The 13,322-nt window shown below is 40.5% G+C and overlaps 1 protein-coding gene across 1 annotated transcript; it reads left to right on the top strand.

Annotated features, from left to right (window-relative positions):
* Positions 1 to 94: 94 nt before the first annotated feature.
* LOC108668202 (FGGY carbohydrate kinase domain-containing protein) lies at positions 95 to 12,635 on the top strand. The gene is made up of 12 exons (XM_018155374.2): positions 95 to 951; positions 1,183 to 1,300; positions 3,894 to 3,975; positions 4,574 to 4,729; positions 5,484 to 5,602; positions 6,089 to 6,256; positions 6,403 to 6,601; positions 7,218 to 7,365; positions 10,349 to 10,423; positions 10,877 to 10,997; positions 11,454 to 11,613; positions 12,445 to 12,635. Exons 1-12 carry the CDS (start codon positions 748 to 750, stop codon positions 12,539 to 12,541), a joined length of 1,647 nt encoding a protein of 548 aa, XP_018010863.1. The 5' UTR covers positions 95 to 747; the 3' UTR covers positions 12,542 to 12,635.
* The last annotated feature ends 687 nt before the right edge of the window (positions 12,636 to 13,322 follow it).

Below are 13,322 nucleotides of genomic sequence, written 5' to 3'. Positions count from 1 at the left end.
TTGAGTGCTTATTAAATATCCTCAGCAAACAGCAGAAATGGAGTGAGCAACAGCAACCTTATCAGCAGTCCGGTTCAGTGCAAATAACTTCTTCATCGTGGAAGGTTACTTACTCGATTGTAGCTCATCATTAAATTTCATTCAAATACACGAGAACAAAGTCTGTGAAACGAAGAACGCAATGAGTGGTTTCTTTAGCATTCAGTCATTTACTTTACATTCATCAAAGAGTTTGATTACTTTCGAATGATTTATACAATCGTGAGAACGGTGAGATTTGAACATATGGCAACCAATATTCAAAGCTTGTAGAAACATCTCGTATCGCTCTGTCAGTCAGTGTTGAAATAGGAGAATATGAAAGAATTTTTCGAGGCGTGATTATATTACGGATACTTTATCCCAGCATTTCTTTGAAGCCAAGCAAATGTTCCGTCTTTTTAAAGTTAACCCACTAACTGAAAATCTGTTGTACCTACATATTTTATTATATTCGTGTTCTACTTTCAACTTCCCACACGAAGATACTTTGTTTTTCACACGAAGATAATGTCAGGTGTTTACACCTAACCAATATTGCATTGAAACGAAAGAGTATCACTAGAATGTGACAAACGTCGTCATGAATGCTAGCATCGACTAACCTAACTACTTGCTCCGTCCATGTTAAGTTAATTTTGCCACACCTTCTTTCATTAGTAATGTTTGATTAACTTCCCTAAGTGCAGGCTACCATAGAGAAAAAACATGTTCTCTTACTCTGAAAAGATGTTTGATCAAGTGTATGTCGGTGTCGACGTGGGAACTGGAAGCGTGCGCGCTGCGTGTGTGTCTTCAGAGGGAAACATTTTGCACCATCAAACGGTGCCCATCACAGTGCACAACCCGGCGGAGCACTTCTATGAGCAGGCGTCCCAGGAGGTTTGGCAGGCTGTGTGTCATGCTGTACAAGTAAGTTTTCACGCCTTGATAACCTAATCCATTGATCGAGATTCAATAAGAATTGCCGACATCAATTACCTATTCAGATCTTCAACCTACTTCGTTGAGACACTACGAGTACGACAGCTTTAGTTTAACTTTTAAAGATTGTCTGGAATAAGACGAAGCACAATTGATAATCGGCCAGTTAAGAACAAGTTAGACGTTAAAAAATTAACTAACTCTTAAATTATTTGACAGAACGTATGCGGGGAGTTGAAAGAAGATCAGAAAGTCGCTGGTATCGGTTTCGATGCCACCTGCTCGCTGGTGGTTCTGGATGAGCAGGACCAGCCACTCACGATTGACCAACACACAGGTTAGAAACATCCGATTAAACCAGATCAGCCGCTATACATTTTTTTCTTTTTTTTTCTTTTTCTCTCTTCTTTTTTTTTGCCACACAATTCCTACAACACACAGCAATCCCCCAATTGTGGCCTTATCCTGTGTGTGTCATTAGTGTATAAAACAGTCTTACATTAGTTTTACCTAGCCAAAAAACCCTAACCAAACTGAACACAACCTGACATATCCTAACCTAACCTGTCCTAACCTAACCTGTCCTAACCCAACCCAACCTAACATAACTTAACCTAACCTAACTTATCCTATCCAAACCTAACCTAAGCTAGCCTAAACTAACCTTGCCTTACCTATCATTATTAAACCTAACCTAACCACCTTTTGTCATGGTCGCCATAGCAACTTGTTCCTGGCTTGAACCTAACCTCAGCTAATGACGTATATTTTACGACATGTTTTATTTCCTATCTGTTCCATTTCCATACCGTGCATAATTGGCGCCGGAGTTCGCATTTCCAACACTCACTGAACGTGTTGAAAATGCGAACTCCGGGCTAAATACTCCAAACTTCAATAACCTAGGTGTCGGTTTTCCTCTATCAAAGTAAATAGTGCAAAAACTTTGAATACTTAGTCGATGGTTGCAAGAAACACAGCTTCAAGACTTCTTAAGCTACCAGTTTCTCAACTTACTAGTCGCACTTACGAGCGTTGCCATCTCCTGCACGCCGGTGGTCATCATCGTACATCGTAATAACTGCTTGATCGAAATTCTAGTTGAAGTCTTGTTTGACGGCAGATATCGAGGGAACGTCAGGGCCCCGAGCTCAACACTCGGGGCCATTAAGAGGAAACTTTTGTTTTCTTTTCATTGTTATTCGTGTCAATTTTCTTCAATCCTGATCGTTACCGAGTTAAAAGACTTTGAAAGAGCTAAAAATCACAGTTACGGATCGGGCTCATTCGGGCACGGACCAATATTAATGTTTCACGAAAACCGTTTTCTACAGAACATTTGAGCATTTTTCTTTTGCATTATTAATTCTAACGAGCTGAAGCAGGTAACCATATAAGAATGATGCTTCTAAGTTAAAATTAAGATGATCAAATATTCGCTCAAAGAGTGAAAAAAAATCAAATTTTTAGTCTAATTTTATTCATCAAGTTTCTTAAAGAAATAATATTGCGAAAATAAGTAATATACACACTAATTAGCTCAGTTTTATCCTTTGCTGATTGAAACTTTCAGAAAGCTTCCAGGAAATACGCAGCTCGCACAATAATCTTATGAGTAAAGACGTTGAAAACGTTCAGGGAAGCTCTCGAAGTTACGCGATTCCGACGAAAATATGGTCAATTCTTGTCCAACTTGAAAAATCATATCTCAAGTTCTATAGAAGCTAGGATCATGAAACAGGGTCCAAATTAAAGGCAAAGACTTGTGCTTGATGATTAGAGTTGTTGAAAAAATCTAAAAAAATATTCCGTATAGTTGTGAAGAAAAAAGTAAAAAAGTTGGTAAAAATATGATCAAAGTTTCGCTCACAACTTTGTGAGTTTTCATTTTTCGGAAATTTGTATAGAACATAATTTGTGTATCTCGTTGAGACGCGTAAAGGATATGGCGTCAGAATTTCAAAAATCCTTACGGTTTGGCCGTGAGAGTTGAAAAACCACCGAAAAATGGCCGAAAACAATTTTTTCAGGGGCAACTTTGACCCCCAATTTGGGGATGAAGTTTTGACCCGACAAAAAATCGTTCGAAATCCTAAACACACTCCAATCCTTTATCTTTTGTTTGAAATCAAGCGCATTGCTATGAGTTTGCAACTTTTTGAGCTGTGATCGTTTCCGCAACCTCATTATAGGTTATTTTTTGACCAAAATTTCCCCTTTTTTGGGGATTTTTTTTTGGGGGGGGGAAGGAGTGGGAATTTCGGAAATCCGACAAGAAGCTTTGGTAGAAAAAATATGCGTACGTGTCTGTGCCAATTTTCATGAGATTCTACAGGGTGAGCTCCTGGGAAAAATGGCTCGAGTGAAAACTTTGACCTCAAACCCCCCTGTACGTGATTATACAGCAGCATCATATCAAAAGTGGAGAGTATAAGTTTAGCGTCCGCTTCGCTGGCTGTAGGCACACAGAAAGTGAGCCGCTCCTGCCGAATCAAAAGTGGAGAGTATAAGTTTAGCGTCCGCTTCGCTGGCTGTAGGCACACAGAAAGTGAGCCGCTCCTGCCGAACAATTTGGCTTCTCAGCCAGTTAGTTACTATCGTAAATATATATTATGAGAAGAACAGGTTAATTATCTCAGTACCGACCTCTTTTGAACCTCTCATCGCAGTTACAAATGCTGTATATATCTATTAAAATTATTAGAATTAAGTGCACAGTGTAATTTTTGCAGTTAGAAAAAATGCATCTTCACTTATCGCAACTTCCTAACACTGCTAATCGAATCCAAGCAAATGAACTATTTTCACAAATCTTGCACAAGGTTAAGCATCTTAGGACATACGAAACAAACTGTACTCAAATGCTTCGAGCCTTCATGACCCACTAATGAACAAATAAACACGTCTCTTATCGTATGAAATAATTCCAGGAGAAGACAAATGGAATATAGTGATGTGGATGGACCACAGGGCGGCCGAAGAAGCTGAGGTCATAAACCAAAACCCACACAGGTATGGTAATCTATTTCAGTTTGATGCAATACCTACATATTTTTAAATGAAAAAATATCAGTATAAATATTACAATGCTAAATATCGTAGACTTTTTGAACCCATTCAATTAGAGAGATGTTCCCGCCCCGAAAAACTTTAGTGGGTAGGGTTACATGACGCGTGAATAAGAGGCAGTGATTAAAGTAAATTATTTTTATTGAAAATACGTACAAATTTTAAGATCTTCGATACGTTTAGATGAAATGTTGTTCAACAGTTGAAATTTTGTTTGAAATGAAATGTTGTGTCTGCCTCATGTTGTTCTTCATCATGGTTTCATGCTTAGGTTATGGACAAATAAGTTAATGCACCTATAAGCCTTCGTTTTCCTCTACATTACCTTTTATTCTAAATATATTCTCTCCAAATACCACATTCTACTGTCATGCTGACCGCTATGCATTCCAAAGGAAGTCTCAAAGGATATGAAATGTTTGTCGTAACACAGGAACATTTTTCGGTGACATTACATTACGGGCTGTTAATATATCAAAATAAAAGAAAGCTACTCACTGGCTAAATTTTACTCTATGTCAGCGGCTTTGTTTTCCACCAGTGTACTGCAATACGTGGGAGGAAAAGTGTCTCTAGAAATGCAAACCCCAAAACTCTTGTGGCTTAAGCGTCATCTTCCTGACACTTGGACCAAAGCGGGACACTTCTTAGACTTGCCCGACTTTCTGACCTTCAGGGCAACCGGCAACGCTACCAGGTGGGTGTAGAGCTTAAACCACCTGCCTCACATGATACCACCTGTCATACATGATACCACCTGTGATACATGATACCGCCTGTCATTAACCCTTAACCCACGAGCTTAACCCTTGTCCCTTAACCCATAATTTTGCAATGTTATGATCATTTGGAGTGTAGGCACAGTTTTACATTTGCAGTCCAACATGGGTTTAATAAAAATTTTGTGTAGAACATGAAGTAGAAATATCACGTGCAATTAACGCATACCCAGCATATATTATTTATTTTAGACCCCATTCATGTGTGCAGAGAAAACCAAAAAAGTTGTATATTCACATTTAGTTTTTGGTCCCTATGCAGTAGAGAAGGCCCGTTTCCTGACTGACCCTAACCTCAGCTTTTCAATTTGAATCACAAGTTACTTTGGCGTTCATTATGAAGACATTTTTAAATTTAGGGCTCGAACTGCAAAAGTTTCAGTGAAAGTTTCAATATTCTAAGACTTTAAATGATTAATGGCATGATCCAAATGATCATTGATTATGTTGCATTTTTCAAATATTTTAACTAAGTAATTAAATTAAACACGCTTAGGCTCCCAGTTCTAAGAATTTATGAAAGCCTTATTTCAGAATCATAGAAAATGGTGATAATGCCTACGCCCACAAACTGATCCGGTTGGTTAAAACTGCGTTCAAAGTTCTCTTCGATAACAGCCTACGATTGTGAGTTATGGTTTTATATTCACATTTGACGCTCTGTGCCGACAGATCTTTGTGCTCGCTGGTGTGCAAATGGACCTACGACGGCAAAAAACACTCCTGGGACTCAAAGTTTCTCTCCGACATTGGACTGGAAGACTTGACGCGAGATGACTTCAGAAAAATAGGTAACGTGCTGCATGGCTGCAGAAAAAACGGCGTCCGAATTTAAAAAAAATATATGTAAAACAATGTATCTTCAATCAAAATTTAGTTCCTTCCATTCGCTGCACTTTTAATTGTTCACCATTAACATGTTCAACTTCGTATTAGAAAATATATGACACATTCATTTTTTAGAGTGAAAATAGATAGATATCAAAGTAATATTTATCCTATTTTATTCGATCAGATAGAATTTTCTTGTTCTTAAACACCTGAAGACTATATACATCGCATCAAAACCAATTTCAAATGATTCAAAGGGTCATGTAAATCTTTATCGAACTAACAACATGTTTATAACTCAAGTCCAGTCGCCTGAAATTGTGTAAGAAATATCGTGGAGTTGATCACATTTGAACGACCAGCTACTCATAATTCTTATTTGCATAATTCATTTTCAAAACATCGCCTCATAAACTGTATAAATTCGAGGTTCCAGTATTCCCTAGGCAGTATCGTGCTACCGCCCGGCAGTGTGTGTGGTCACGTCACGGCTGAAGCTGCTCAGCAGCTCGGCGTGCCTCAGGGCACTCCTGTGGCATCGTCCCTCATTGACGCCCACGCTGGGGCCCTGTCTCTCCTCACCGCCTCGCGGGAGGGCCCCGCCGGGACTCTCGGTGAGAATCCTGACACAGAAGAACCTGGATCACTCATTTCTTTACATTTATCAAATGACGACTCACTGGATGAAAATAGCTTACATCACGAGGGGCTGTTGCAACGTGTGGTATATTGATTAAAATATAAGTTTTTTATATGATAGCGGTGATCAGCGGCACGTCCTCGTGTCACCTGATATGCAGCGAGTCTCGTCACGACGTGCCCGGTGTGTGGGGTCCCTACTACGGCGCCCTGCTGCCGGGGCAGTGGCTGGCAGAGGCGGGACAGAGTGCCACCGGCGCTCTCTGCGACCACGTCATCAACACGCATCCTGCAGCGAACGCTGCGCTGTGCAACAGCAAGTACAGCGCACACTCTCAGAGAAATGAAGGAGACTTTGTCTAAATAGCGATGCAATTTTATGTACTGTCCCTGTGTGGGTCATCCTGAAACGGTTTGGCCCTGAAAAATGACGTATCAGAGCTATGTGCATAAAGTGCGTCACTATTTGGAAAATATGACCCTATTCCTTTTTTCTGAGTGTATGGCATCTCATAAATCTATGAATGCAACCTATTGTAGTACATTATTCATATATTCATGATAGAGGAATAATACAGATCAATAACGGCTGTCTATTTGTTGGAGGCGTTGAGGCTACCTGATGTGGCTCTCGCCGAAAATGTTCGATTGTTTTGTCATTTTCGATTGAGATTGGTGGTAAAATCCCGTGTATATTGAAATGAAAGCCTTTTAGAATGTCGCTTAATTCTCATAAAATTGAAATTGAAAGTAGCAGACAACACACAATATTACACTGTGAAGAAGTAGCACTAAAAATATATAGAGCAAGAACCATCAAATTGTAAGTATTATTGCTGTGGGAATTACTATGCTTTGGAATTGAGTAACTTCTAGATCATTTTAATAATACTCGTGTTTAATTCAAAATTTAAAAGGATGATTGGTGGTTTTCAGACGGGCAGAGTGTGTTGAAGCTCTCGTATACCAGCTAGCCGAGTCCCGCGGTCTATCAGACCCCACGACGCTGACACGGTCTCTACACGTGTACCCAGACCACCACGGCAACAGGTCTCCTCTCGCAGACCCCAACATGTCAGGCATGGTTAGTACTTTAGGTCTAGTGTTTGTCAAAACAAAAAGTTTTGAAATGTTTCTACACGAACTCTGATTCCGTTTTGAACAAAAGAAATGAACTGTTAACTGTGATCGGAAACAGTGTATAGACATTAATTGTATTACAGAGACACTCCCCAAAAATCACGGGGGGAAAATTTTACCAGTTGAATTTCAGTTGCCAGGTTTTGATTGCTTTCATAATTTAAACAAAGAGCAGTGTAGTAGAGGTGTAGCTCTGTGGGTTAGAACCTTTTATTAAGGCCTAACAAGTTAAATTATCAGCAGAGCACCAATCAGCTAGAGAATCAGTGTGGTGTGAGCTTTCTTTAAAAAGCAGGGATAGCCTCCTTATAGGTGTCCTGTATAGATCACCCAACAGTTCCTCTGATAACGATAAAGTACTGAACAGTCTTCTACCAAGCATGATTTTCAGCAGGTCGCATACGTTAATCGTTGGTGACTTTAACCATCCAGAAATAGACTGGGCACATGAATCCTCCCCATGGGATGAGAATCACCCTTCATCCTTGCTCATGGAGTCTGTGAGAGACTCATTTTTATACCAGCACATCACAAAGCCAACCCATTTTAGAGGTAATCAGACTACAAATACTCTAGACCTAGTGTTTACTAGTGAAGAATCAATGGTAGAAGAGGTTCGCCACGAGGTTCCGTTGGGCAAAAGTCACCACCAGTCATTGTTTTTCAGTATTAAGTGCTATACAGAAAAGACGCCTCGGAAGCGTGAACGTTTCAACTTTGCGAAAGGCGACTATGTTAAACTTCGTGAATCAGTGAGTGCAGCGAACATTTCGGACTGTATCATGAACATGAATGTGGCGGAGTCTTGGTCATTCATCAAGAACATAGTTATGTCTGCAGTTGATGCGCGTGTAGTTACCTAAGATGAAGCTCGGTGGAGTCAGAAAAACACAGTGGATGAACAATACGGTTAAAGCAAAGCTAAAAGCAAAGAAGGAAGCCTACAAGCGTTATTTACGAACTCGTAGCGATGCTGAGTATATCCTATATGCAAGAGCTCGAAATCAAGCTAAAAAAGCTTGTCGCACCGCAGTCAAAAATTTTGAAAAAGACGTTGCCAAAAACTCGAAAAAGAACCCGAAAGCCTTCTTCTTGTATGCTAGTTCGAAGTGTAAGACAAGGGACGGTATTGCTGATTTGAATGTAAGTCAACGGAAGATATCTTCTGACGACGGCAAGGCCAATGTTCTAAATCAGTTCTTTAGCAGCGTCTTCACAGATGAGGACTTGAACAGTATTCCAGCTATTGAGGAGCGACCAGTGGACTCGAAGTTAACTAGTTTCGAGATACATGAAGAGGAGGTTCTCAAGCGCCTGGCCTCCCTGAATCCCAACAAGTCATCTGGATCAGACGGTTTCCACCCTAGGTTGCTCAACGAATTAGCAACCGTCCTGGCCGGCCCTTTAACAGTATTTTTTCGAAAAACCTTAATCGAAGGGACTTTGCCGGCCGACTGGAAAGAAGCCCAAGTGACACCCCTGTTCAAAAAAGGTGACAGGAGTAATCCAGGTATTTACCGTCCTGTAAGTCTCACAAGTGTTGTGTGTAAGTTGATGGAATCGGTTGAGGGATAGGATTATAGATCACTTGACTGTTAAACATCTTCTAACAGACTGTCAGCATGGCTTTATTGCTGGCAGATCATGCACCACTAATCTCCTGTCTACCTTGAATAAATGGACTCGCCTGCTGGACGAAAGGGAGCCAGTGGATGCACTGTACCTCGATTTTGCCAAGGCATTTGATAGTGTTCCGCATGAACGACTGTTACGTAAAGTGAATTCTTTGGGAATAGAGGGAAATGTACCCCAATGAATCAGGAATTTCCTAGTAGGCAGAAGACAATTGTGACAGCATTAACGGAACCGTATCAGACTGGGTAACTGTGCGCAGTGGCGTACCGCAAGGAAGCGTTCTTGGACCTGTTTTGTTCGTCGCTTTTATAATTTGTACAAGGTCCCAGAAGGATTACTAGAATTTGAAACAAGAACAACACCAGGGGCCACAGCTATAAACTAAAAAAACTGCGGTGCAACTTATCCACGCGACAACATTTCTTCTCGCTTCGAGTCACTGACATGTGGAACAGCCTTCCTGAAGATATTGTTGACGCTCCGAGTATGAACGCGTTCAAGAACAGACAAGACAAGGCCATGCATGAGCATATGTTTAGTCTTAAAATGCCTCGTACCCTACGGAACAACTGATATCTAGAAGCGATTTTTAATCTACCGTCCGTTGAAAAGATCTGATCAAAAGGCCAGTCTAGTCAAGAAAAATACAAGAATCGGCGACAGGCCTATCCAGGCCTATTCTTTAATGCCGAAGATACTATACTATACTATACTAGTGAAACCTCGACGAAAATTGTTGAATAATGTAGAACTAGAACGCGTATGTGGTTCATCGATATCTACCAGAGCTTGTAGAATTAAAGAACAATGAGGTTCCCGAAGCGGGTTTGTTAACAAGGCATATCAGTAATCTATAAAATGGTGCGTTCCCTGGAATTCTTAGCTTTGATATTCAAAGGAATAATAACGTTCATTAGTCTGTATTCTGAGAGCGAGAAGCTCGCTGCAAATCGAAGGGCTGTGTTGTGAATAAGGCTTACTGTATGAAAATATAACTCAGTACTCACTGCAGTGAGTGACAGAGAGCGCATTTTCTCTTCGACGAAAACTTGAGGTCACGGACGGACGGACAGACAGACATGGCGAGCACAATAGTGCATTTTTTCCATAAATGAGAAAATGCGTTAAAAATACGTTTACTAACTTGCATCCGATGTGAGCAAGGCTAATATTTAAACAACTCCGTCTAACTAATTTTATGGGAACTAAAAAAAGCTTGAACATGTCAATTAATATTTGTCTTCCATGGTGAACAAGCAGAAATATTAGTTTTTATTAATTTTATGTGGCAGGTGAGCGGACTGACATTGAGCGCCGGCCCCGATGACTTAGCGCTGACGTATCTAGCGACGGTCCAGGCGTTGGCAGTGAGTTATAAAAATTAGAATAGCGTTGTCAACGTTGACGATTAGGCCATCAAACCTGTTGAAAATTCTTAACACCGCAGTTTTCACAGTTTGTTGCGGGTCTTGAACCCATTACTCGCTCTCCAGGCTTGTTGCTCTTAACCACTCGTTCTTTCCTATTATTTTTCTTACTAACCCTGTTTTTAGTTTATGATACCAGTGCTTGTATATGCCTTATGCTACCCGTGCTTGTGTTTGCATTATGATGCTTGTGAGTGTATTTGCATTATTTTATACGTGAGTGTGATTGCATTTTGATACCCATGCTTGTGTCTGCATTATGATGCACATGCGTGTGTTTGCATTATGATGCACGTGCTTGTGTTTGCACTATGATGCACATTCGTGTGTTTGCATTATTTCATACGGGCCTCGTCTCAAGTTCTAATATTTTAGAATAAACATTGTTTACAGTACGGCACGCGGCATATAGTCGAGCAGCTGAGGAGCAGCGGTCACGTCATCCGTAGCGTGATGCTCTGCGGCGGCCTCGCGCAGTCGAAGCTGTTCACGCAGACTCACGCAGACGTGCTCGGTCGGAGTAACTCGGGGACGCCGCTGGACTTATTTCGAATATTGTTTTGTTTGTTTATTTAATCGGGGCTTTGAGTAGATTGGTAAAAGAGGAAAAAGCGAATTCAACAAGGGAAGATTTGTTAATTCATGATTTTGTATCGTCTGTTGTTTAGAAGCTGAAAACGAACAAATTTAAGGTGGAGGTGATATTGTACTTGGTGTTGTGTAGATAAATGACTGTAAAAAGATCCTGCTGATTATTGTAGAAGAGTTTTATGCTGGAAGATGATGGAAATTAGTTTCGCGAGAGGATATTCAGATGATGGGCCATGAATGTCTACAACGTGAAAATTTAAATGATAGCAGGGTTTACACAAATAATTTTATACAATATCATAGGCACCATTTATAAAATCAGACGTAAATAACGCCAGAATTACCGTATGTTAAACACGTACCTGCACCATACTGGCAGGGGTGGATGTGGTGGTGCCACAGCAGCAGCAGCTGAGTGTGGTGCGCGGGGCGGCGTTGCTGGGAGCGGCGGCCGCTGCGCCCGGGGACCTGTACACCGCCTTCGCCTCCTTCACCGCCAACGCTTGCAGCGTCACCGCGCCACAACGCAACCATCGCAGGTCATCTTCTTAAAAAAATAGCATGCAGACTGAAGTTTTTTATTTTTTTCATGGCCATAAATCAGCCATCGCAGGTCATCTACATTTTTAAAAATAAATAGAATGAAGACTGAAAATTTCTATTTTTTTTTTTGAATAATTCTTTTGAACAAAATTGACTCGTGTCATTGATGAATAGTTGCATAGATGATGTGGTGATTTTCCAGGAAAATTATATTGCTATTATCTAAGTTACAATGTTCGTTTTGAATTTCATTTAATATGATCAAGACGAACCCGGATGTACGATGGCATTAATACCAATCATCAAATTGCATTTGAAGGCGTCAACTTTAAATAAAACTATTCTCTTTCAGCATTTCACTCCGAAATTATAATAGCATTGTAGCTCTGCTAATCCGTCGAGCCAAGCGTCCTGGCACCCATTTAATTTCTTCTTAACACGTTGACTACGTATTGATACATATGCGTACCACGAAATGTATTTCTCCAGGAGGTAGTGGTACATAATTCAGGTTGCCTAAAATCGGCCAAATCCGAGATACTAGATTCAATGTATACTAGTTTATTTGTAGGTTCCGCTATAAAAATTCCATTTATTTCCTTTTTGCAGTATTTAAAATTTAATTAGGAAGTACCTCTATCATAAATTTTAGCCGGCCAACGCAATTAAGAAAAAACTAAATCACGGAATTTGTCCGGAAAAAATGACCGTCTGGCAACCCTGCTTAAAAAAGTACAAAAAATGAAATAATAGTACAAGATGAAGCAATCGTAGTCAACGTGTTAATCAATAATTTCGCTATAAACTTCAGTACTTTTCTCCTGCAGATTCCATGACCTGAAATACGAAGTCTTCAAAAAGATGCAGGCGGATCAACTTCAGTACCGCGTCATAATGGGACAGCTGTCCGTTTCCGAGGCATGAGCATCGTGCTCATTATGTTTGTTCAGTCACGATCATGTTGCTATACATGCACCGATTGCATGATTTCGAAATTTTTCATAAATTGTTTGCAAGAGTTCATCGTTTTTCTGCCAACCCTATCAAAATTTTTAGTTGGTGGCGACCCTGAATTAGGAACCGCCTAGGACTCGGACCGAACGTAAATCAGCTTCTCTATGTCCGCTTTTTGGTCTACATTCCGGTCCCCGAATCAGACAGCTACCAGAGCCTGGTGAGGGGACTGAGGGGATTCTGCCAACTCTTGCCCTACTCTCAGGAGACCATAAAGTCGGCCAGGAGGTTCTGACTAGTCGCTGATTGCGATCAGTTGGCCAACTGACCCAGAATAACACTAACGCGAACATAGCAACTCTGGGGCAGAGGCTGAAGCATACCCCGAATTTTGTTAGTGAAATCCTACGCCGTTCGTCACTCATACCAATTGTGCCCTAACTAGGTACTCACCATAGGTTCGATTTGAATGCTTGTCTTGAAAAATTTCCGAAGTGCTTGATTTAAATTTTTTAGTTTCATAACAAATTATCCGGTTAGAATAATTTCACTATTCTTTTCGTACTTAGTTTTCTGCGCAACGCAGTTGGTGCTTTATATATGCAAAATGCGACTATCTATTCGACATTTTAGTTACATTTTTCTATCACCGACTGAAACTAAATAACATTTCGCACTAAAAAGCTGCGTCAATTCAATCATATTGTCTTGGATTTACATGACAAATTGTAAACTTCATCTCGCCTTTGGA

The sequence above is a fragment of the Hyalella azteca genome, unplaced genomic scaffold, assembly GCF_000764305.2.
Source record: "Hyalella azteca isolate HAZT.00-mixed unplaced genomic scaffold, Hazt_2.0.2 contig7177, whole genome shotgun sequence".
Lineage (NCBI taxonomy): Eukaryota > Metazoa > Arthropoda > Malacostraca > Amphipoda > Hyalellidae > Hyalella > Hyalella azteca.
Note: the sequence above shows the minus strand (reverse complement) of the source record. Positions and strands in the feature narration are given on the sequence as shown.